Genomic DNA, 24,000 nt, shown 5'->3' on the forward strand with positions numbered 1-24,000 from the left:
TCATGATGTTCCCGATAGTCCTGATGGCCACAAACACACACTGGACCACGTTCTGCCCAGAGAGAATAATCAAATCTTCAGATATGAAGTGCCCTCCGCTGCACCAGACAAACGCCACTTCATTTATTCGCTTTAGGATCACGGACATCTACGCACCTTAAGTCCTTTGGCCCTGTTGATGGCTCTGAGGGGCCTCAACACTCTCAGTACACGCAGAATCTTCACCACAGAGATCGCCGAAGATCTGCGTAACAAACACACTCATAATCACTCACACACAGTCACACGCAGGATGTGGCCAAAACTGATGATACTGCAGCAAATTTTACAAATAATAAACAGACTTGAGCTCAACACCCGACTATGGGTCTATGACACGAGGACATGAACGGGCCATGCAGTAAAGGTGTGTCTAAAAGTGTGTGGGTCACGTTCCCACCAGATTTAGAGATGTTTCCTGATGCTGATTTTCTTCATCCTCAAGTGCGCATGTTAATAAATGCCAACGCCCCGTAAATGACCAAGCGTGTTCACGGCACAGCCGATTTACGTCTGGCCACTCCCACTAAACTCCATGAAAGGCCACGGACGCACACTAACTCCTCCTCCCTTTATAGCGTGCCATTACTTTTGTGCTAATTGAACCCCTAGTCTTATTTGTGCTCGTTTCTGGATTGAGAGATTTTTTTAATCTCGATGATTGCGGCTTACGGCTCACGGGAATCAACAGCCCAGTAGCTCGGAATATTCAAATAAAGAATCTATAATACAAACCTATAAGTTTTTTGAGACACTGGATTGTTGATCAAACAAAACAAAACAAAAAAAAGGCTCGGAATATTTCACTTCACGTGTGACGAATCCAGAATCTATGAAAGTTCCACTTTCTGAATTGAAAAAATGAACTTTTCCCACGATATTCACATTTTTTGAGACGCACCTGTACATCGCCAGCCTAAGTATTGATTGTAACGCGTTAGCTACATGCTAGCAAGGGGAAAGACGAAAGTGTCGTGGAATCGGTGTGCGGGGAAGTGCAACTCGAACTCACTGTATCCCAAATGACACCAGAGACACGCCGACCACCAGCAGGTCCAGCAAGTTGAAGTAGTTCCTGCAGAACGCCCCCTTGTGGAGAAACGCTCCGAATGTCATCATCTGTGAGGTGAGGAGGAAGAGTTCAGCAGACATCCGCTTCGGAGGGAACACGGTGTAGAACACATGCACTCATTTCACACCTCTCTCTCTCTCTCTCTCTCTCTCTCTCTCTCTCTCGTACATGTACACCGAACACATTTAGGACTCTATTTCATGTGCAGGCGAAGGCAGTGTTTTCTGTTCACCGAATTCTTTTATCTGTTACAAATAAGAACAATATTTTGGTTACTAAAAGTGAATCAGACAGCTCGAGTGTTATTATGCACAGAACCAGAGCAGGCAATAAATGTACGGAGAACTGCACGTAGTCAGGCGATTATAGTTTTCTAAATGTAAACCAGCACAGCTTCGGTAGCGGATCCTCCGTGGCGGTTTATCACATCGCATACATTTATGTCAATTATTGAGCTCATCAGGGCAGAGACTAGCTCCAGGGCCGGAAGGATGTAGCTTGCACAGGCTTTCATAGAGATTTTACTTGCCCCGCCCCCCCCCCAAAGTTCGTTCTCCCTACTTCAAATTCACAACACGCCTCGCCAAAAGTGGCAACGTGAAGCGCCGGTGCGAAACGAGACGTGATCACTGCAAACTTTCTTATTTACAGGCATAAATTAATCATCGATGTTAACCAGTAAAAGGTCAATATGATGAAATTTTCCGCCACAGACATAAAGAGTGAGATTTTATTTATTTATCTACCGCTAAACGATCACTTTGGCATCTGTAAATGAAATCTAACCATTTATCATTAGGAAGACGTCGCTGCGTCCGGCTGCCAGTGCACACAGGGGTTCTAAAGGGCACGAGGAGAGCTGCTCCGATTACACGTGACCTGCTAGTCACCAAAAATACCAAGAATAGAACTGTATCGTGTCTTAATTTTGGATTTGTGCCATGCTCACATAAATAGAGTCCTTAAATACACACTTAAATTGTTACATGTACACACTCATGGACATTTACTAGTAGTTCAAGGGTGATGCAATCAGAGCAGGATGCTAAAGCCTGAAGTTAAGGCTCCAAAGCCAAACCCTCACATCCTTCTCAGCATGAATGTGTTCGTAAGAGGTTCGTTCGAGAGCGTGCCGGGCGAGAGGACCGGGCGATGCAACATGCGGTTCGTTTCACCAAGCTGATGGCGGAGGAGCCAAGAGCCGAAGAAGGAGAGAAGGAAGGTAGCTAAGTGAGAGCCCTCTTGCGACCACATTCATGTGTGCTGTAATCACATCGCACCCTGTCAGTCTCCAAACATGACAGAGAGACAGGGCAGAACTCAGCCGTGCCACGTGCATTCACGGAGTACAGCAGCCAGAACAACAACAAAAGCTCAGAGGAGGCGGTTATACAGCGCATGTCAATGCAGCAGACCTCAGAGACCCCAAACGGCCGATCTGGGAGCACTGTCACATTGATTCTTACTGTATGATGGCCCAGAGTGGGGTTCAGATAAAGGAGACTGGTCTCAGGTCAGTACTACGCTGGGCATCTTCTTCCAAATAAAATCACTGTTAGCACGCCATCATCAACCTCCTGTGCGTAAAAAGGTACCGCGCACCTCCTAATGACGATGGGAAGTTGATGAAAGCGTACTGAAACACAGGCAGATGTCATTTAAAGCTTCAGCGCAGTGGAATTATAAGGGTACTGTGCTGCCCCCTGTGGGTGTGGAGGACATGCTGCATTCATGCGCTGTATACTCTGATCCATGCGCTGCCGGAGCATGGTTGTTTCTGCTCCCTGTTTCATGCAGTTAATCAGTTATGAGGTCATGGACTAAGCTCTGGCTGCCAGGGGGTTGATGTGTTTGTTTTAACCCAGTGTCGGTCAAAGCAATGTGTACGCAAATATGTACCATCGTCGTATATATATTTATATATATAGCTATGTATATGTAGCTACATACTTTTATTCAGGTTATCCTTCTGTTCACGTTTCAGTTCACAGAGGAGCTGCAGACCTGCCAACCTTTACACATTTTTACACAGGAGCTCATTTTAAGCCAATCAATATGTCAAAGTGGAATGATCGACAGTTGCGACATTTCTACGCTACACGATGCGGATCACGATATATAATTTAGCTAACAAACTGTCCGCAAAACGGTAGTAAAATAAACAAAAACAAGACAAAACGAAACAAAAAAAAAACGTTAAACTGAGTTTGACGATACTTTTCTTTAATGCCTACAAAGGTAAAGATTACGTTTTTTAAAAACTGACCTCAAATCAACAGCGTCCATTCAGCACCGTTTAATTTAGAACTATTTAAAAAAAAAAAATTACATCACCATACCAGCGATATCTCAGAAAAGTATATCGCGTAATCATTCATCATGATATCAATATCATATCGAAATATCGCCCAGCCCTAGTTGCGCAGGTGTTCTGAACTCTCCGGAAGCCCCGCCCCCCTTCCTCCCCGTCTCACACGAGTGATCTCTCGTCTCAGCTTGACTTTCTCGTTGAAGGATTTTTTGCTCTCGCTTTCCCGTAAACGTGAAATAAATTCTCGCAGCGTGTGCTTGACGTCAGACCGGCATTAGTGTCTGTAGTGGTGGAAAGTGGAGTGCGAGTATATCGGGGGTTTTACGGTAACCACCAGCTGCGTCGAGGAAAATAAAGCTGCCGCTGGTCCGTTTCAGTGCGTGGAAGCTTTATAGTGTCTTGCGTCGTAACTAAACCAGTGGAGCTTTTTTCCATCCAAGCACCTGGTGGTTACCGTAAAACCCTGTATACACACACACACACACACACACACACACACACACTGCGGTTTCTCCTTTAAACAAGTGAGTTGTGAAAGAACTGTATTGAAAAGATACTGCGGGGTTGGCAGGTCTGAAGAAATAATGACTTCCAAACTTCTCCAGAGCTGATTAAAGCCTGACTACTCTCGTGGATGAAGCAGGATGTTCTACTGAGGGCTTTATATGGTTTGCTTTTTCTTTTCTTTTCTTCTTTTTAAACAGGGTCTCGGGAGAGAAACAAAAAGAAAAGAACTGAACGCGTTCAGGCGGGTTGCAGCTCGAGCAGGCGACACACGGGTGGAGGATGCAGGTACGCCGTGCGCACTGTTCGGGAGGTTACCTTCAAAACAATCTCAAATGTAAACAGACTAGTGAAGACATAATCTGCATAGCCTAGGACCTGAAATAAATCAGACGGTTACAGCGTTATTCAACACACACACACACACACACACGCACGGCACAGGCATGCAACGCAGACTTTACCTTCAACATGACCTCTACAGTAAAGATAGCTGTGAAGGCATAGTCAACGTAACCAAGTATCTGCAAAGAGCAATGGTAACACGTTTAACAACGGCATCAGGGCGAGAAAACCGCACGGAGAACGCAACACAAGCCAGTTATCACGACTTATCATTTCTAACAGCCTGTTATCAGGACTTATTACATCGTGCAGTGAGAGTCGTTCATTTGATCGTACAGCGGGACCCCGTTTACACTCGCTCATCACAGGGGACCGCGCGACAGGATTATAACGAAAACAAAACGCATAAACGCACCGAACACGCAGAGACACACTACAGACCTGCTGTTATAGTCAAATAATGAGTTTTAGCACCTGTTAAAGCCCACCCACGTGTTTTATTCCACTTACATCACCGCAACCATTACAATATCTTGTTTTTGTTTGTTCCTTCGTTCGTTTTTACGACAGGATGACATGTCGTCATGGTAACCATTTATCGTTACACGGTAACGTTGTGGAACCTCTGTGAAACGAGTAAGTTCCCGTTCTCTCATACCATACTACCACCAGCGTCTCTTTGTCTCTCAAAGAAACAGAAACGCTGAACAAAGATGTTCGAAAACTCGTGACAGGGTGATAAAGTGCCGCCACTGGAGACTCCTTCCACACACGCTAAATAAACCTCCCCGTAGCGACGATTAGACATGTTTTTATTTTTAATCCTGTAGTTTGTCATCAGACGCGTCCATGTGAACTGGCTGTTACTATAGAAACGAACACGGGTCAGGAACGCGCACGTTAATAAAACCTTGCAACTTTTCTGTCAGAGCTGCTGCTATATAAAAATTTATCTACTAATTTTCCGACCAATCAAAAGCCACAATTCAACAAGGCTGTCTGGGAGACGGTCATTAACATACCCGTCTCTCCGAGCCACGCTTAACGACCTGAACGTCTCCAAACAGGCGAGGCATGGGTATTCATGCCGTGAACACTGACATTGCTACTTATTAAATTTTAAAAACGGCCTTTCGCACAGAGTTGCTAAATGTTTAAGTAATTCCAAGAGTTGGCATACCTAAAACGATTAGCTCGGACAATGGCGGCCATTTTGTAAATAGCTACCTAAACAAACAACTGGGCATCACACATACTCTCTCCTGTGTGTATCACCCCAATCTGTGGGACTAGTAGAAATGGAGCAAGCCTGTCAGGACACTGGGTGGACCCGGGGAGCAGCGTTAGGCCTTGTCCTGATGAGCATGAGAGATGCCCAAGGAACCGTAGCACACATTTGACCCCACATGAAATGCTTACTGGAAGACCAATGCCAGTTCCCTCCAGTACCCATGACCAGAGTATTTGGGCCCGCAGCTAGAACAGCTGGAGAATGAGTTGAAAAGTCAAACTACATGAAAGGACTTGAACTTCTACACATCAGTCCCCGTATCACCAGGTGAAGGGAACCAACCGACCGTCGGCGCTGGGATCTAATGAGACGATCCGCATAGTAACGAGAAGCACAGCTGTCGGATTTCAGCCCGCCTGACTGGAGACGCTGGTTGAAACGCGGCCAGGACGCAGTCGGGGTTCGAGACGCGTGAAATGAGTGAGTGTAAACAGGGTCTGTACTTTCCTGACAAGAACACTACTCGACATCACAAACCTCGATCATGATTATTATTGTATTGGAAACAAAACTACAGCTGTGAGGGTGAGCAGACGTCACCGGACTCGCCCTTCTCAGCACGGCCGAGTTTCCGATTCCACCTGGAACCAGTTCCGTGTTATTTAAACTATTTAAACAGGTGATACCGCTGTGTACATACTTCATATATTCACGTATATTAATGCAAACGATTTTCTTTAACCCTTCACACTCCCGGGAACCGTCGGCACGTCCGGACGTACCTTCTTCACTCTCGTAACTACCGGTTTAACGGTAGTTAATAAATCCGAGAGTTTAACGCATCTAGACAAAGAGTTGTTGTTGTTGTTTTACCTACGGTATCTTCAGATGAGCACAAAGTCCTCAAGACTCTGTATTTAATATACGTTCATGTGTAATCCGATATACATATATATATATATATATATATATATAATTCTAAAATCTACATGATTCTGGAACAGTAAAGGGTTATCAGACAAGATGCTGGAAATAATAATAATAATAATAATAATAATAATAATAATAAAAACAGGATCAGACATTTAACTTTACACTTTTTCTTTTTTTTTTTAACGCTCAACAAATTGTAAAAAGTTTTTTGCGTATTCTATAAACACACAATTTACAGAGACGGTGAATTAGAAACCCTGAAATAAATGAAATTTTACAAAAATAATCAATTACATAAGCAGCGAACTGATCACTGATCAATTACTGCAACAAAATCAAGCATAAAATGTGTCTGAATAAGAATTGTGTGTGTGTGTGTGTGTGTGTGTGTGTGTGTGCAGACTTACAATGTTGCGGAAAGAGTGGTTTCTGATTGGATCCTCGGCGGCGAGGGAGACTGAGCTGAGCATTATGAAGACGAGGATGAGGTTGGTGAAGAGGTGGTGGTTTATTATCTTGTGGCAGAAAACACGAAGCCTACACACACACACACACACACACACACACACACACACACAATGAAATAAACTAAAAAAAAAAACTTGTGTAGAAACCACTGGTGCACATATTTGTGCATGTACACAGTGGTGGAAATGGAGGAGATGCACTCCTATATAATAACATTACACTTATTTCATGTCTGCTACAGACTGTGTGTGTGTGTGTGTGTGTGTGTGTGTGTGTGAGAGAGAGAGAGAGAGAGAGAGATACATACGGGTTTGTTTTGCTGAATATGAAGAAGGCGGTGCCTTCTGGTATCGGTATGACCTTCTCTTTCTTCAATAGCTCTGCAATGGTGGGACGAGGCCCTGATGGAGCCTCCCCTTCATCCTCCTCCTCTTCTGTTTTACACACACACACACACACACACACACACAGTGATAAGACAGCCTGTGAGATCTGAGACACATACACACACACCAAAATGCATATGTAGCTACGCACACCACTCTACCTGCATTCTCCTTCTCATCTTCAACTGGAACCTGAGAGTGTACAAACAAAAGCACTTAAACAGAGTGGATACACACACACACACACACACACACACACACACACACTTACAGGTCAGAACATTTACCTTGAAATCTTCTTCATCATCATCTAGCCTGACATCACTTGAAAGAGAAGATTGAAAAGATTGAAACGTGAGAATGCACACATCGCATGCGCCCACACACACACACACACACACACACACACGCGCGCACACACGCGCGCACACGCGCACACACACGCGCACACTCACGCGCACACACAGATAAACACCTGCAACAATGCAGTGCAAGAGTATGCATTTTGGGAAACCAAAAAAAGTGGCCTAACTATTATTGTCTCTGCACTGAACGTGTATAAACACTCGGCTCCGCAAAAACCTTCCTCTACACATCCTGAGCTGAAACAAACTCCAAATGACATGCTGTGTGTCTCTCCCCCTCTCTCCCCCTCTCTCCCCCTCTCTCTCTGACTCTCTCTCCCTCTCTCTCTGACTCTCTCTCCGTCTCTCTCTGACTCTCTCTCCCTCTCTCTGTCTCCCCCCCCCTCTCTCTCTCTCCCCCCTTTCTCCCTCTGTCTCTCTCTCCATCTCTGTCTCTCTCCCCCTCTCTCTCTCTCCCTCTCCCCCTCTCTCTGACTCTCTCTCCCTCTCTGTCTCTCCCTCTCCCCCTCTCTCTGACTCTCTCTCCCCCTCTCTCTGACTCTCTCTCCCTCTCTGTCTCTCCCTCTCCCCCTCTCTCTGACTCTCTCTCCCTCTCTCTCTCTCCCTCTCCCCCTCTCTCTGACTCTCTCTCCCTCTCTGTCTCTCCCTCTCCCTCTGTCTCTCTCTCTCTCCCTCTCTGTCTGCCTCGCTCTCTTTATCCCTCTGTGTCTCTCTCTCTATCTCTCTCTCCCTCTGTGTCTCTCTCTCTCCCTCTGTGTGTCTTTCTCTCTCCCTCTGTGTGTCTCTCTCTCTCCCTCTCTGTCTCTCCCTCCCCCCCCCTCTCTCTCCCTCTGTGTGTCTCTCTCTCTCCCTCTCTCCCTCTGTGTGTCTCTCTCTCTCCCTCTCTGTCTCTCCCTCTCCCCCTCTCTCTCTCTGTCTCTCCCTCTCTGTCTATGCACATGCACGGTAGCGGAGTGAGTGTGGCTTGTCGAGTGACTTTTTTCATGATTTAATGCAATTTTTTCCGTGTAAACATATCGGATTAATGACTTTCTTGTGTGAACGAGTGTGAAAGCGAGCAAGTGCGTGCGTGTGTGCGTGCGTGTCGCGGCGGAGGAGCATGGCGGCTCCGAGCATGGCGGCTCCGTGTGAGAGTTTGACTCGCCGGCACGGTGTGAGGCTGGTGTGCAGGGCGAGTGTGGAGGAGTGTGTGTTAGCGATAGGAGAGGTGGTGGGGCATGAGAACACTGTCTCTGCCTCCCGCATGAACACTGCGATCGTAGTGTTTGTGGACGACGTCGATAGGGCAAACAAGCTCGTCCAGAAAGGAGTCGTACTTAACAATGAACTTACGATGGATTCTTCCCTCAGTTCCCCATCCAAAAAGATCATACTGTCTGACGTCCCTCCTTTTATCTCCGATGAGATGATATCGAAAGAACTGTCTAGATACGCTCGACTGGTCTCCCCCATAAAGAAAACCCCCCTTGGCTGTAAGTCCCCACTGGTTCCACACTCGGTGTCTTTTAGGAGAATGGTTTGTATGATTCTGAAGGATGGAGCAGAAGATCTAATCCTAGTGTTTAAATCAAGTGTAGAAGGTTACGGCTACAGCATTTCGGTATCTTCGGACGCAGATATGAAATGTTTTAAATGTGGTAAAATAGGACGTCTTGTCCGGGGCTGTCCTGAGAGACAGAGCGACCCCGGTGTTTCTGAGCGACCGGGGCAGGACGTAGCTGGGCCTGCTGGAGCCGTTCCCCCTGCGGCTGCATCTCAGCCTGCTGCTGAATGCCCCGGAGATGCTGCTGCACCAGAGCCCGGTGAGAGCGAACCCCAATCCCAGCCTGCAGCCCAGGAACCCACGAGGGCTACACCGACCCCAGAGGAGCCCTGCTTGCCTGAACTGGCTCCGGAGCGGCCTTGCTTGGCCGAACTGGACCAGGAGAAACCTTGCTGGACCGATAAAGGCACAGTGGATTCTGGCGCAGTGCTGGAGATAGCTGCGCTGGCAGAGGCGGGTACCGGGGTGCAGAGCGGTCGCTCAGAAGCACCAGTCACTACGCCGAGGCAGGGGGACGGGGGAGACGTGGAGGTGGAGGACGAACCCATGTTTAAAATACCAAACAAGAGGAAAAAACGAGGTAAGGGACAAGGGAGCAAACAGGCCAAAAAAAAAAAAGAATCAGACCGCGATGATCACGTGTCAGATTCTGTTTTTGGCTCTCAGGAAGAACAGCGAGAAGCGAGATACCGTGCTGAGGACATTAAAGAGTTCTTAAGAAGCCCCAAGTGGCAAAAGAACGTTGTAGTAGGAGAGCATTTCCCAGATCTGAAGCAGTTTATTCACGACGTCAAACATTTGAGAAGAGAAGGAGCTTTTATTGACACGGAAATCTTTCGACTGAAGAAACTGATCACTAAAGTAAGCAGAGAAGCTTCCGATGATGACCAGGAGAGTGTCTGGTGTGATTTAATCAGAATGGGTTGTATCATCTGCTTGTTTTATCTACACTTTGTTCTCATGACTGGGATTCGTGTTGCACGTGTAAACGTTAACGGGGCAACACGAAGAGCGTGTAAGGTTGTTATTAAAGCGGAAGCGTACTGATGTAGCGGCGTTACAGGAAACACATAGTGATGTTAACAATGCTACTAGCCGGATGAAGGAGTCGGCTGGGCTGGCCATTTAGAGTCACAATACATCAGTTAGTGGTGGGGTTGCCCTAGTGCTTGCTGGAGATTTTATTCCCAGCTCTTATACAGTAGAGGTTTTAAATGAGAGGCGTTTAAAAGTAAGAGCTCTTTATGAGGATGAGAGTTTTGTTTTTATTTGTGTGTATGCTCCCACCAGTGCAGTGGAGACAATGAGTTTCTTAAATAAACTAGACAATCAGATCAGGAAAAGGCTTTTGACCGGGTGAACGTGAATACTTGTGGAAGGTGCTGGAAAGCTCTCCCTCCCTATCGCTACCTCTCTGTCTCTCTCTCTCCCTCTCTGTCTCTCTCTCCCCATCTGCCTCTCTCTCTCCCCATCTGTCTCTGTCTCTCTCTCTCCCTCTCTGTCTCTCTCTCTCCCTATCTGTCTCTCTCTCTCCCTATCTGTCTCTCTCTCTCCCTATCGCTCCCTCTCTGTCTCTCTCTCTCCCTATCTGTCTCTCTCTCTCCCTATCTGTCTCTCTCTCTGTCTCTGTCTCTCCCTATCTGTCTCTCTCTATGCCCCCCCCCCCCGTTTCTCCCTCCCACCGTGCAGTTGTACGAACATAATCCACCCTGAAGTGGATTGTTTTGGCATCACAGTACATGCTGGAACGTGTTATTCCACAGCAATTTGCCAACAGTTCCGACGTTTCATTTATTTATGAATGAGACGGCGCACGTTTTAAAGTTTTCTATTTAGATGTAATGTTGTGAAACGTCCGAGAGACAAGTTAGTTCCTGTTATCGCTTGTGTTATAGCAGCTATACACAATCGTTCCCTCACCAGCCCTTTCTTTATTCGCTCTCTCAAAATATGCAGCTTCCATTTCCAAAAAAAGGGAAACGTTACGGAGCGCCGGGACAGTTACCAAGCGCCGCGACCGTTGCGAGGCGCCGCGACCGTTACGAGGCGCTGTCGTTAGGACCTCCTTTGTGTGAGCTGTTGCTATAGAAACACTAACGTATTATATTATGAGCACACCTTCTGACCAATCAGATCTGAGAATTCGACCACGCGCTGTGGTATAAGCATAACGATAATAAAGCTGATTGTGCCGTTGCACTGCATCTGCATTAACGCTGAAGGAGGCTCGTGTTATTGGATCAGCTTTGCTCGTGTGCGCGTTTAGCATTTACGTTCTCTTCTTAGAACTGAGCGAACCACTGCCCGCCAGGTTGTCCACGGCGATGGCCAAGAACACGTTCAGCAGGATGTCTGGATTGGGACACTGGTCAAGGAAACCACACCCGAGCTACAGTGTGACACACACTCCAGAGCACACGTGACATAATACGGCACTGTAAATAATAATAATAATAATAATAATAATAATAATACCACAGTGAACTTTTTTTTCTCCATATAATTCACATTACAAAGCCAGGAATTAGCCTTAAACAAGTTACACAGAGTATTAATTGTTTGTTTGTATTTTTTCAGATAAACAGGAAGTGGATACAGTTTCCACAGACAAAGAGGATGATGAAGTAAAGGCACACGATCATCCCCGACGATGAAGGGCCGCCGTACGCCATGATGCCGTCGTACATCACCTGGTTCCAGTCTTCACCGGTCAGAATCTGAGATGAAACACACACACACACACACACACACACACACACCACAGATATGCTAATGGTAATGCACTCAGTGTCCAAAAGTCTCGATCTCTTCATCATCAAAATGAACGTGACGTTTGAATCAGCTGATCCGTGTTATCCAGCCTCATTAGTGAAGGATGATGGGTGTTTGTTTTGAGGCGAGTTATTTGTCATATTATTTATATATTATTATATTACACACACACACACACACACACACCTGAAAGACCGTCAGCATGGCCTGGGGGAAGTTGTCGAAGCTGCTCCGCTTTTTGTGTATGTCGTCGAAGTTGAACTTGCCGCCGAACACCTGCATCCCGAGCAGAGCGAAGATGATGATGAAGAGGAAGAGCAGGAGCAGCAGCGAGGCGATGGACTTCAGCGAGTTCAGCAGAGATGCCACCAGGTTACTGAGAGACGCCCAGTGACTGCACAGACACGGAGGGGTTTATTCCTTACCGATACGCCACAGCTGTGCAGGTGATGATGATGATGATGATGATGATGATGCGAGATATAAACCACTGAAGGTTAAGCGTGAACTTTTAACACTGTAATATCTTACCGTGTGACTTTAAAGATCCTCAGGAGTCGTACACAGCGGAGCACGGAGATGCCGAGTGGAGACATGATATCAAGTTCCACTAGGATCGTCTCTATGATTCCGCCGCATACGACAAAGCAGTCAAAACGGTTAAAGAGCGAGACAAAGTAGGCCTGCAGACCCAGACTGTACATCTTCACCAGCATCTCAGTCGTGAACATCCCCAGCAGCACCTTATTGGCCACCCCTGAACACACACACACACAGCCAATCAGAGAGAGAGAGAGATTAAGGTGGGTATCAGAATCTTGCTGTTGTTGAGAGTGTGTGTGTGTGTGTGTGTGTGTGTGTGTGTGTGTGTGTCCTCACCCTGCACTTCTGTGAGCCAGTCCGGTTGATTGTAGTGTTCTGATGAAATGGTGAGCGTATTGAGGAACACCAGAATGATCACCAGCCAATAAAACGGCACAGATTTCACGGCCAAGCGGCACTTCCTGCGGCAGAACCTGTTCCAGCGACGCCAGCGCCGACTGCCAAAAACAGGACGTGAGGTCAGAACATGGAAACGAGCGGGTCAGACACTCGGAGGCGCTCGGAATCTTAATGCGGACGCACCGAATCGCACCGAGAACACGAACGAGTGATCCGTCATCACTCATTTCTGCATCACAGTAAGCTTCACTCGCGTGTCTTTGGTTTATAATTGAAAACGGAAAAAAACAGGGACCTTTTTTTAAAACTAAAACTAAACCATCCACTAGAAGACTCGACCTGGAAGTTAAGCCGTGTAACTCTGGAGTTTACGGACTGAAAGATATCCTTAAACCCCGCTAATTTCTCGGCCGTCGTGTTGTCCTCCTTTCACCGCCGTCTTTAAAAAGCGCGTCGCGACGTAGCGATACGGGCGACACGTCAGACTCTGACGTCTCCGATACACCGACACACGTCCGGCTCATTCCGGATCGTTCCTTCGCTTTGACCCCGAATCCGAATCTGAAATGACGACCGACAAGCAAAGCAAAAAAAAAGATGGGAGCTTCCTGTTAAGTTCATTACGTTTCAAATTCTCGTTTGCATTGGAAAAAAAATCGCATCTCCTCGTTTTCGCTACCGCTCAAAAGTTTGTTCCCCTGCACGTTTAGACAAGGCTAACCTCGATAACGAACGACTGACGCTAACCAATCTGAAAGCTGAAATGACCGCAGGTTGTCCGCAGATCCGGGCCAGGACGCGTGTCTTGACGCGTGACGTCATCACACGGCGCTTTCGGACGTTTTCGGTTCGCGTGCGTGGAAGATGAGTGCAGCTGAAAGGTCTCATACACCAACACACATCACCGTGAAAGAGCGCGCAGGACACGTGCGTGCGAACGTTGAAAAAAGCCGCAGCCACATCAAAGAGCACAAAAAAAACCATCCCGTGATGTATACTTACACTAGATCATGAAAAAAACAAAAACACACGGACATGCAGAACGCCGCAGCATGCAAGAGGAAGAGACGTGCGACTCGTTTACTCACCTGAACTTTGACTTGGAAATTTTCTTACTGAAACATAAATAAGCGACAAGTGAGACTTTTATTTTTCCTTATTCCTAATTTTACTGCGTGGACTTTTAAAAAAACAACAACAAACAAACATAGTAATGTGCATGATGCACTCTAAAGAGTGTCTGCAAAGTGGAAGATTGAATCATTGTACCAATAAGTGTGTGTGTGTGTGTGTGTGTGTGTGTGTTTACCACAGAGGGTCACAGCATTTCTCTTCATCTTTCTCCGTGTTGACAGATTCAGTATCGCTCCCCGGAACACTCGCTGCAACGTCACACACATCTCGTCACACACACGTGGAAAGAAAAGAAAAAACAACACACACCCGCATGTTCGCACTTGCCCCGAAACCACCGTCCCCTCGTTTACCGCTTCCGAAAGAAACCCCGGTCCGGCTCTCGGACGCGCGTCACAGCAGGGTCTGATCTAGACCGGTCAGATCTCTAACATGGAAGCAGGAGTCTAGTCGTGGTCTAAACACAGCGGAGGCCCTTTTCCACAGACACGGCGCTGCGTCTGGATCCGTCCCACACACGTTCCCACACGCGTTCCTGATCGTGTCTGACACGCGTTTGGTGGAAACGTGAGTCACTAGTGAAAAACGTTTATATTCTCGGAGTAAGCAGCAGCAGCACCATGTCAGCGGAAAAAGGGGGCACTTTGTTTTTCCCCCCCTTAGAAATCACACCATGTATCCACAAACGCCAGGGTCTGAGTGCTGAGATCATTACACTCACAAAGAACAGTAGGTGGCTCGCTGAACCCACCACGGCTCCCGAGAACAAACAGAACATGCAAAATAATAATAATAATAATAATAATAATAAGAGTCATTTACATATTGTGTCCAACCCATCGTTCTTTATGGAGTTTACTGTTACTCAGATCCTTCACACATCTGGACTACTAACACTGGAGTGTACACCTCCGTGTTAACCAACAGAAGGTTAACACTGACAGTTTATTAAAGGTAGCGCGCACACACACACACACACACACGCACACACACACACACTCGGCCACTGAGAAGATCACTATCAAGCAGTAGTTTCTGTGATTAAATCCGTGACTGCACGTGAACTCTGGCATTTGGGATACACTGAGCACCCAGAAAAGCATCCCAGCATGCAACATCACGCCGTCATCAGAAAACCATTTCATCACAAGCTTCTGAGCTCGTCTGATCCGTCTGATCCGTCTGATCGTGCCGCTCAGACCCTAGGTTTCAGTCTTACCTTTGGAGGATGTTTTCACTTTTTTATTGTTATTATTTATTTATTTTATTTTTTTTAAACTTGACTTTGGAGGTTTTCTCAGGACGGCGCTGATCGGATAAAAAGCAGTTGTGTGTGTGTGTGTGTGTGTGTGTGTGTGTGTGTGTGTGAGAAGAGTGGAGCTGTGTGTCTCACCAGTCATAAGTATAGGAACAGAGAATGAGTAAACTATATGTTAAACCCTGATAGGATACATATACAGATCCGTCTCTCTCTCTCTCTCTCTCACGTTCTCCCTCTCTTTATCCTCTCTCTCTGTCTTTCCTCTCTCTCTCTCTCACGTTCTCCCTCTCTTTATCCTCTCTCTCTGTCTTTCCTCTCTCTCTCTCTCACGTTCTCCCTCTCTTTATCCTCTCTCTCTGTCTTTCCTCTCTCTCTCTCTCTCACGTTCTCCCTCTCTTTATCCTCTCTCTCTGTCTTTCCTCTCTCTCTCTCTCTCTCACGTTCTCCCTCTCTTTATCCTCTCTGTCTTTCCTCTCTCTCTCTCTCTCTCACGTTCTCCCTCTCTTTATCCTCTCTCTGTCTTTCCTCTCTCTCTCTCTCTCTCTCGTTCTCCCTCTCTTTATCCTCTCTCTGTCTTTCCTCTCTCTCTCTCTCTCTCTCTCTCGTTCTCCCTCTCTTTATCCTCTCTCTCTGTCTTTCCTCTCTCTCTCTCTCTCTCGTTCTCCCTCTCTTTATCCTCTCTCTCTCTCTCTCTCTCACGTTCTCCCTCTCTTTATCCTCTCTCTCTCTCTCTCTCTCACGTTCTCCCTCTCTTTATCCTCTCTCTGTCTTTCCTCTCTCTCTCTCACGTTCTCCCTCTCTTTATCCTCTCTCTCTGTCTTTCCTCTCTCTCTCACGTTCTCCCTCTCTTTATCCTCTCTCTGTCTTTCCTCTCTCTCTCTCACATTCTCCCTCTCTTTATCCTCTCTCTCTGTCTTTCCTCTCTCTCTCTCTCTCACGTTCTCCCTCTCTTTATCCTCTCTCTGTCTTTCCTCTCTCTCTCTCTCTCACGTTCTCCCTCTCTTTATCCTCTCTCTCTGTCTTTCCTCTCTCTCTCTCTCTCTCACGTTCTCCCTCTCTTTATCCTCTCTCTCTGTCTTTCCTCTCTCTCTCTCTCTCTCACGTTCTCCCTCTCTTTATCCTCTCTGTCTTTCCTCTCTCTCTCTCTCTCTCACGTTCTCCCTCTCTTTATCCTCTCTCTCTGTCTTTCCTCTCTCTCTCTCACGTTCTCCCTCTCTTTATCCTCTCTGTCTTTCCTCTCTCTCTCTCTCTCACGTTCTCCCTCTCTTTATCCTCTCTCTCTGTCTTTCCTCTCTCTCTCTCTCTCTCACGTTCTCCCTCTCTTTATCCTCTCTGTCTTTCCTCTCTCTCTCTCTCTCTCACGTTCTCCCTCTCTTTATCCTCTCTCTGTCTTTCCTCTCTCTCTCTCTCTCTCTCGTTCTCCCTCTCTTTATCCTCTCTCTCTGTCTTTCCTCTCTCTCTCTCTCTCACGTTCTCCCTCTCTTTATCCTCTCTCTCTCTCTCTCTCTCACGTTCTCCCTCTCTTTATCCTCTCTCTGTCTTTCCTCTCTCTCTCTCACATTCTCCCTCTCTTTATCCTCTCTCTCTGTCTTTCCTCTCTCTCTCTCACATTCTCCCTCTCTTTATCCTCTCTCTCTGTCTTTCCTCTCTCTCTCTCACATTCTCCCTCTCTTTATCCTCTCTCTCTGTCTTTCCTCTCTCTCTCTCTCTCACGTTCTCCCTCTCTTTATCCTCTCTCTCTGTCTTTCCTCTCTCTCTCTCACATTCTCCCTCTCTTTATCCTCTCTCTCTGTCTTTCCTCTCTCTCTCTCTCTCTCACGTTCTCCCTCTCTTTATCCTCTCTCTCTGTCTTTCCTCTCTCTCTCTCTCTCTCACGTTCTCCCTCTCTTTATCCTCTCTCTCTGTCTTTCCTCTCTCTCTCTCTCTCACGTTCTCCCTCTCTTTATCCTCTCTCTCTGTCTTTCCTCTCTCTCTCTCTCGTTCTCCCTCTCTTTATCCTCTCTCTCTGTCTTTCCTCTCTCTCTCTCACGTTCTCCCTCTCTTTATCCTCTCTCTCTGTCTTTCCTCTCTCTCTCTCTCACGTTCTCCCTCTCTTTATCCTCTCTCTGTCTTTCCTCTCTCTCTCTCTCTCTCACGTTCTCCCTCTCTTTATCCTCTCTGTCTTTCCTCTCTCTCTCTCTCACGTTCTCCCTCTCTTTATCCTCTCTGTCTTTCCTCTCTCTCTCTCTCTCTCACGTTCTCCCTCTCTTTATCCTCTCTCTCTGTCTTTCCTCTCTCTCTCTCTCTCTCACGTTCTCCCTCTCTTTATCCTCTCTCTCTGTCTTTCCTCTCTCTCTCTCTCTCTCATGTTCTCCCTCTCTTTATCCTCTCTCTCTGTCTTTCCTCTCTCTCTCTCACGTTCTCCCTCTCTTTATCCTCTCTCTCTCTCTCTCTCACGTTCTCCCTCTCTTTATCCTCTCTCTCTCTCTCTCTCACGTTCTCCCTCTCTTTATCCTCTCTCTGTCTTTCCTCTCTCTCTCACATTCTCCCTCTCTTTATCCTCTCTCTCTCTCTCTCTCTCACGTTCTCCCTCTCTTTATCCTCTCTCTGTCTTTCCTCTCTCTCTCACGTTCTCCCTCTTTATCCTCTCTCTCTCTCTCTCTCTCTCACGTTCTCCCTCTCTTTATCCTCTCTCTCTCTCTCTCTCTCTCACGTTCTCCCTCTCTTTATCCTCTCTCTCTCTCTCTCACGTTCTCCCTCTCTTTATCCTCTCTCTGTCTTTCCTCTCTCTCTCACGTTCTCCCTCTCTTTATCCTCTCTCTGTCTTTCCTCTCTCTCTCTCTCACGTTCTCCCTCTCTTTATCCTCTCTCTCTGTCTTTCCTCTCTCTCTCTCACGTTCTCCCTCTCTTTATCCTCTCTCTGTCTTTCCTCTCTCTCTCTCTCACGTTCTCCCTCTCTTTATCCTCTCTCTGTCTTTCCTCTCTCTCTCTCACATTCTCCCTCTCTTTATCCTCTCTCTCTGTCTTTCCTCTCTCTCTCACGTTCTCCCTCTCTTTATCCTCTCTCTCTGTCTTTCCTCTCTCTCTCTCTCTCTCACGTTCTCCCTCTCTTTATCCTCTCTCTCTGTCTTTCCTGTCTCTCTCTCTCACGTTCTCCCTCTCTTTATCCTCTCTCTCTGTCTTTCCTCTCTCTCTCTCTCTCTCACGTTCTCCCTCTCTTTATCCTCTCTCTCTGTCTTTCCTGTCTCTCTCTCATGTTCTCCCTCTCTTTATCCTCTCTGTCTTTCCTCTCTCTCTCTCACATTCTCCCTCTCTTTATCCTCTCTCTCTGTCTTTCCTGTCTCTCTCTCTTCCTCCTTCTCGCTCTCACCGTTTCTGTCTTTGTCTCACTCGTCTTTCTTGCTCTTCTTTCCTTCTCTCTATTAAGATTGCTTTTTTCCTTTTTCCCCCTTCTACTTGTTCTCTCTCTCTCTCTCTCTCTCTCTCGCACCCCGAATCTGTACTTTGATCTCTCACTTTCATCATTTCTGTCTATCGGGTTTTTCTTGTTCTCTCGTTGTCCCCATCACTGATGCGCTCTCTCTCTCTCTCTCCCTTCATTTCTCTTCACTTTTCTCTCATTCCCTCTCTTCGTCTTTCACTTTGTGTCCGTCTCTCTCTGTCTCTCATTTTATCTCTTTACTGAATTTCCCTTTGCTTTTGTGCTTCGTTTCTCTTCACGTCTCTCTGTGTGTTCTCTCTCCCTCATTTTCTCTCATTATTAAATTTCTCTCCCTCCCTCCCTGGTGTTGGCTCTGAGCGCTGACGCAGCAGTGTTGGATGTACAGTGTGAGATGGCTTCAGGAACTGCTGAGCTGAAAGCCTTTTTGGCCCCATTCTCTCACTTTTAAAAAGAGGAAGAAAAAAAAAAAAGAAGAAACAAACGGGGTTGTTGTTGTGTTTTTTTTTTTCCAGAGATGACGTAACGCTTTTATCGGGGAATGTTTGCTTCCTGTTTAATCTGCATCTCTTGTTTTTCACAGCACAGTGTGAGAAGATATGAGCGTGATGGAGTGCAGAACTGAGCGGGGCCTGAAATGAACACGCACCAGACACGGGTCAGACGGCGACTCGGGTGAGTCGCGTGCAGGGTGGAGCACACGGTGATCGGGTCAGGGCGTGGCAGGAACAAGGCCGCGGAGTGGCCGTAGTGACATCATCACCGATCGCTGATATTTTAGATTGTGCATTAGCATCAATATGACCTCGCAAAACACAAAATCTACAAGTCTCGCAACCTGAATAGTAGAAGCGGCGTCATTTCTAACGATCTGGTGTTTAAAACGATGTCAAAAGATGTTGTGAAGATTGTTCATCTCAGACCCTGACTCAAGTGAGCGAGCAAATACGAGAGAACTCGACAACAGCAGGCAGAATGGCGAGGGGGGGGGGGGGCAGGGGGGGTGTTCCTACAGATGTGAAGCAACACCAAACACAGAAACATGCACACACACACACACACACACACACGTAGTCTCCTTCCTGTGTTTCTTTCTTCCTCATAAACATAAGCACATTCTAATCCAGATGTCACACACAAACACTCGCGTTATCCCAAACACACTCCCTCCTCACACACACACACACACACACACACACTACCAACATATCACACAGTCGCACTGCTTGGGGGGAAGTGTGTGTGGATTTACCGTGAGTGTCAGAAGAGTGACTGAACCAGCCTAACCCTTTCTTCTTCTTGTTCATGATGTCAGCGAGCGTGACCCCTGCGCCGGCCGCCGGCCCACGCCACACAACAGGGAAGCGCACCAATTCACACACACGCAGCACCAACACAAGAGTGGAAGAGCAAGTAATGAGGCTGGGTATCGTTAGAGCACAGACGATCTTCAGCCACGCCTCCAGGAGCCGCTGCAACGTCTGCGACGATTCCAGCTCCGGATCGGCGATAAACTCTGATCGCATCGTACCGAGACGAACGTTCCCCGGATGAACCTGCTGCTCTTTTAAAACCCATCTTCATATTTAAAGATGTTACAGCCATACATTAGTGAAGTGTGATTAGGGGAAAATCGGGTTGCCATGGTTGCAGTTTTTACACCAGATCGCGAGAGCAAGTCTATGGCGGATTTTTATTTTATTTCCGGTTTAAAAACAGGATCTTGTGTTGAAGCCAACAATCGAAACGGAACCGAATCGGTGCCCACGAACGTCGCGTCGTTTCGGCAAACGGTGAAAAGGGAACGTGTAGGACGGTGCGGAAAGTGTAGCTACAGCCGACAGAGCCATTTCTGTTGTACATAAAGAGGACATAAAGGGGAACGTGACTAAAACAAGTACTTATCTTATTACGGTGTCGGTGTTCTGTCGGGTTTTTGTGGGGGTTTTTTTTTTCAGGTTTGTGGAGACCTGGCAACCCTGACACATGCGTACTTCTCAACGTAGCACGAGTCAGGAGCTGGAATCGGACAGAAATATGGACAGACGCTGACACGGAGGAGGCGGCCGGGCACCGGTGGGTTTAAAGCATACATGACATTAATAATAACAACAACAATAAACAACAACAACAATAAACAACAGCAACACTGCAGGCGTGAGTGGTCTGGTGTGCTGGAGAGGGACAAGAGGAAGATGAGAGGTTAGTTACAGAAACCATCGATGAACACTGTGGTAATACTGATGTGGTTTCCATCCACATGGTTTTCATTCAGAAATCCTCAGCGTTTCACAACTCCCCCATCCTGACAGATAAAAGTGCACCCAGCAGTTATAGCGCATGAATAATTAACGCCGGTGATTAAAGGCCACAGGATTACACGAGGCTGATTAGGGACGGAGCGGCTCTCGCGCAGTTAGAGTGACGTGACGAGGCCTAAGTGAAAATTTGAATGGAAAAAAAAGAAAAGTTTGAACAAATCATCTAAACGCTGAATGAGGTGTAAAATCCGGGTACGCAGAGGCGATGAACGGGAATGGATTGGGCTTTGTGGAGTAAACGGTGTGGGTGTGTGTGTGTGTGTGTGTGTGTTGTGTCTGTAGCCGAGTGCTCCGAAATCAGCGTGAAATCTGCAAAACCTCTGGATGGAAACGTCCGTAATGGCATGATAAAATGAAAGCCATGGCAGTTAGACACGGTGAGGATGATCAACACAGAGGATTAACGTGCTGAGGTGGATCTGAGGAACGTCGCGAGACCTTCCGATTCCCTTTCTGCTGTTTGAGTGAGACGCAGACCAAAAGTAGGAGTTTCCTCAGTCTTCCAGTTTCCTCATTTTTGCATGTAATCAACTGGAATCTGTTTCAGGTCCTGCCAGTCTAAAACGTGGCGCGTTAGAAGAGCAGCAACGGAAACGTTTACCGCTAGCTAAATAGCTAGCTAGCTCGGCCGTGCGTTCGTGAAACGAGACGCGAATGAGGAAAAACTGCAGCGATCGCGGGGTTTTTCTACACGCTGCTGTTCACGAGGAGCTTCAGGACTCGATTATACGTTTCCGGTGATACGTTTTGCTAACGCTGAGCCCCAGCATGCTAACAAGTGCTAACCACTGCCCGAGGAATCACATCAGCACAAGTTGTAATGGCGTGCTTTCTAAGCAGAGGAACGGTTCGGACTCGTTTATTTCTGGAACGTAAGTCGCAGTGGTTTAACTTTTACGCGACTCGGCGCGTCAAGCTGGTGCGTGTGTCGCTTAGATACTTCTAAGCCTGTGGGTTCGATGATAAAGCCGTGGTGTAAGCGTGAACGCTCGTGCGTGTGCTCCGAGTCTGAACGTCGCCTGCGTAAATCTGCTCTCTGTGAAAGAGGATTTGGATTAGGCTTTTCTTCTGCCCAGCGTCTCCTCTTTCCGTGTGCGCGCTTCCTCCTGCAGCGCTGCTAAACGCTGAGCCAACAACCTCCCGCACTCAGGACAACGCGAGCACAGCTGGTCTGGAGCTCAGGAAGCCGGCGCTCAATACACTGGAGCTTTTTTTACGTTTAAACTGCATCTGCGAGTTACTTAACGGCCGAGTCACGCTCGTATTTACCCGACTTTAGATGGATACGTTTACATAAATTCGATACTTTAAAAAAAAAAAGCAACTATACTCGAGTTGTATTGAAAAATCGTCCGACGCGTGGGTGTTAGGGGACCTACGGTTGTGTTTGCCCCCATCTTCCTCATCCTCGTTGTCAGGGTCGATGTCCTCGGCCTGCGTGATCCAGTCCAGGTAGCCCTGCAGGTCCTCCTCCATCTGCTGCTTCTCACGGAGCTTCTGGAAATCTCCACGAGCCTTCGCCTTCTCTCGCTCCTTAGAGAACTCACTATGCTCACGCACACACACACACACAAATGCACAGTGATAAGTGCGCACACACACACACACACACACACACTCACACACGGCGGCACAGGGAGTGTCCACATGCATGTTCACAAGCATGAGCATGCACTTATTTATTTTCTCCATCACACTGCACACCATAAACCAGAATTCTAAAAATATATATATATATATATATACACGATTTAGATCGAGATGATGATGAACACGGCGTCCTCTTCGCCTCTCCCATCTGACTATTGTTTAACAGTTTATTAAAACACAGAAACTGGGCTTGTGAATCAGACCTGACCCTTTATCCTGGTGAAATATACCAGCTGACACGCTGCGCACCAGAGCCTCTACGACAGAAATGCTAATGCATGGTCTCTCTGGCCTTCCACAGAAAGGAGAGTCAGGTAGTTGTGCACTCCACTTCACAGGACTGCGCCCTAGCTCGCTTCCAGTTTCTACCAGCAGGGGGTGTGCTCGTCTTCTCCTAATAACAGCCACCCCGCTAGAGGTCACGCGGTGAACACGGCTTTAAGCGTCCTTCACCCAGCCGCGTACGACGTGCGCTCCACACTTAATCTGAGTCATGAGATTACACGAGTCACGGCGGTGAGTCAGAAACGCTCAAACGACCCGATCGAGTACGCTGTGAGACAAAAGAGGCGAAGAATAGGAATCCCTGCTATATACGAGTGTGTGTGTGTGTGTGTGTGCGCACAGTCTCTCTGACTGCCTCAGTTTGCCCTTGTCTATAGTACACACTTGGTGTGTGTCCAGATAATGTGTGTGTGTGTGTGTGTGTGTGTGTGTGTGTGTTTGAGGAAGAGTATTAATGTCTCCACAGTGAGAGGAAACGCTGAGAGAACTGAAAGCCGGGGCAATGAGATTAATTTCAGCTGAGGACACGGTGTGTGTGTGTGTAAGGGGAGGATTGAAGATCAGTAGAGGAGAGGGGGGAAAAAAAAAAGGAAAAGAAAAGTCAAGTGAAGAGGGCAGAGAAAGGAGAAGGAGAGAAAGGAAGTGAAGGAGAAAGAAACAGCGGGGAGGTGAGGAGGTCAGCGAGCGTGTGATGGTCATGAGGTGCGTAACGTTACGCCCACACCAGCAGGAGATAAAGGCACCGCATTTCATTAGAGATTTTCTCAACGCTTCTTCGGTTCCTGCTCGAAACGTTCCTTTCTGCTCGCAGGTACTTCCCATGTACCGTTCCACACACAGAGGAACACCTTTTAACGGCTGCTCCACCTCGTCCTTGTCCTGTCATATACGACCCGTCATTAAACGTGTACAGAGACAAGGTCAGATCACGCCGATCTCAGCTGCCTCGTTTTTAAGAAAAGAAAACGCCCCCTCGACTCGTGACCTCGAGATGGTCTGCACAGTTCCGAGTTCGGCGAG

General features: G+C 47.3%; 1 protein-coding gene across 2 annotated transcripts in view; it reads right to left on the bottom strand.

Annotated features, from left to right (window-relative positions):
- Positions 1-24,000, bottom strand: part of cacna1da (calcium channel, voltage-dependent, L type, alpha 1D subunit, a) — a 92,282-nt gene that overhangs the window by 36,142 nt on the left and 32,140 nt on the right. Inside the window, exons 9-25 of one of the 2 annotated variants that reach the window (XM_053653599.1) lie at positions 22,425-22,591; positions 19,977-20,051; positions 14,221-14,293; positions 14,000-14,026; positions 12,849-13,009; positions 12,501-12,726; positions 12,156-12,363; positions 11,794-11,914; positions 11,471-11,549; positions 7,577-7,613; positions 7,451-7,481; positions 7,211-7,337; positions 6,843-6,972; positions 4,391-4,450; positions 1,052-1,158; positions 157-244; positions 1-52 (exon numbers count right to left, since the gene is read on the bottom strand). The exon at positions 1-52 is cut by the window's left edge and continues 56 nt beyond it. In XM_053653599.1, coding sequence (XP_053509574.1) covers positions 1-52; positions 157-244; positions 1,052-1,158; positions 4,391-4,450; positions 6,843-6,972; positions 7,211-7,337; positions 7,451-7,481; positions 7,577-7,613; positions 11,471-11,549; positions 11,794-11,914; positions 12,156-12,363; positions 12,501-12,726; positions 12,849-13,009; positions 14,000-14,026; positions 14,221-14,293; positions 19,977-20,051; positions 22,425-22,591 — 1,769 coding nt within the window. The remainder of the gene's footprint in view (positions 53-156; positions 245-1,051; positions 1,159-4,390; positions 4,451-6,842; positions 6,973-7,210; positions 7,338-7,450; positions 7,482-7,576; positions 7,614-11,470; positions 11,550-11,793; positions 11,915-12,155; positions 12,364-12,500; positions 12,727-12,848; positions 13,010-13,999; positions 14,027-14,220; positions 14,294-19,976; positions 20,052-22,424; positions 22,592-24,000) is intronic. The other variant, XM_053653601.1, reaches the window with a different exon arrangement.

This window comes from Ictalurus furcatus, chromosome 21 (genome assembly GCF_023375685.1).
Source record: "Ictalurus furcatus strain D&B chromosome 21, Billie_1.0, whole genome shotgun sequence".
In the NCBI taxonomy this organism is placed as follows: Eukaryota; Metazoa; Chordata; class Actinopteri; order Siluriformes; family Ictaluridae; genus Ictalurus; species Ictalurus furcatus.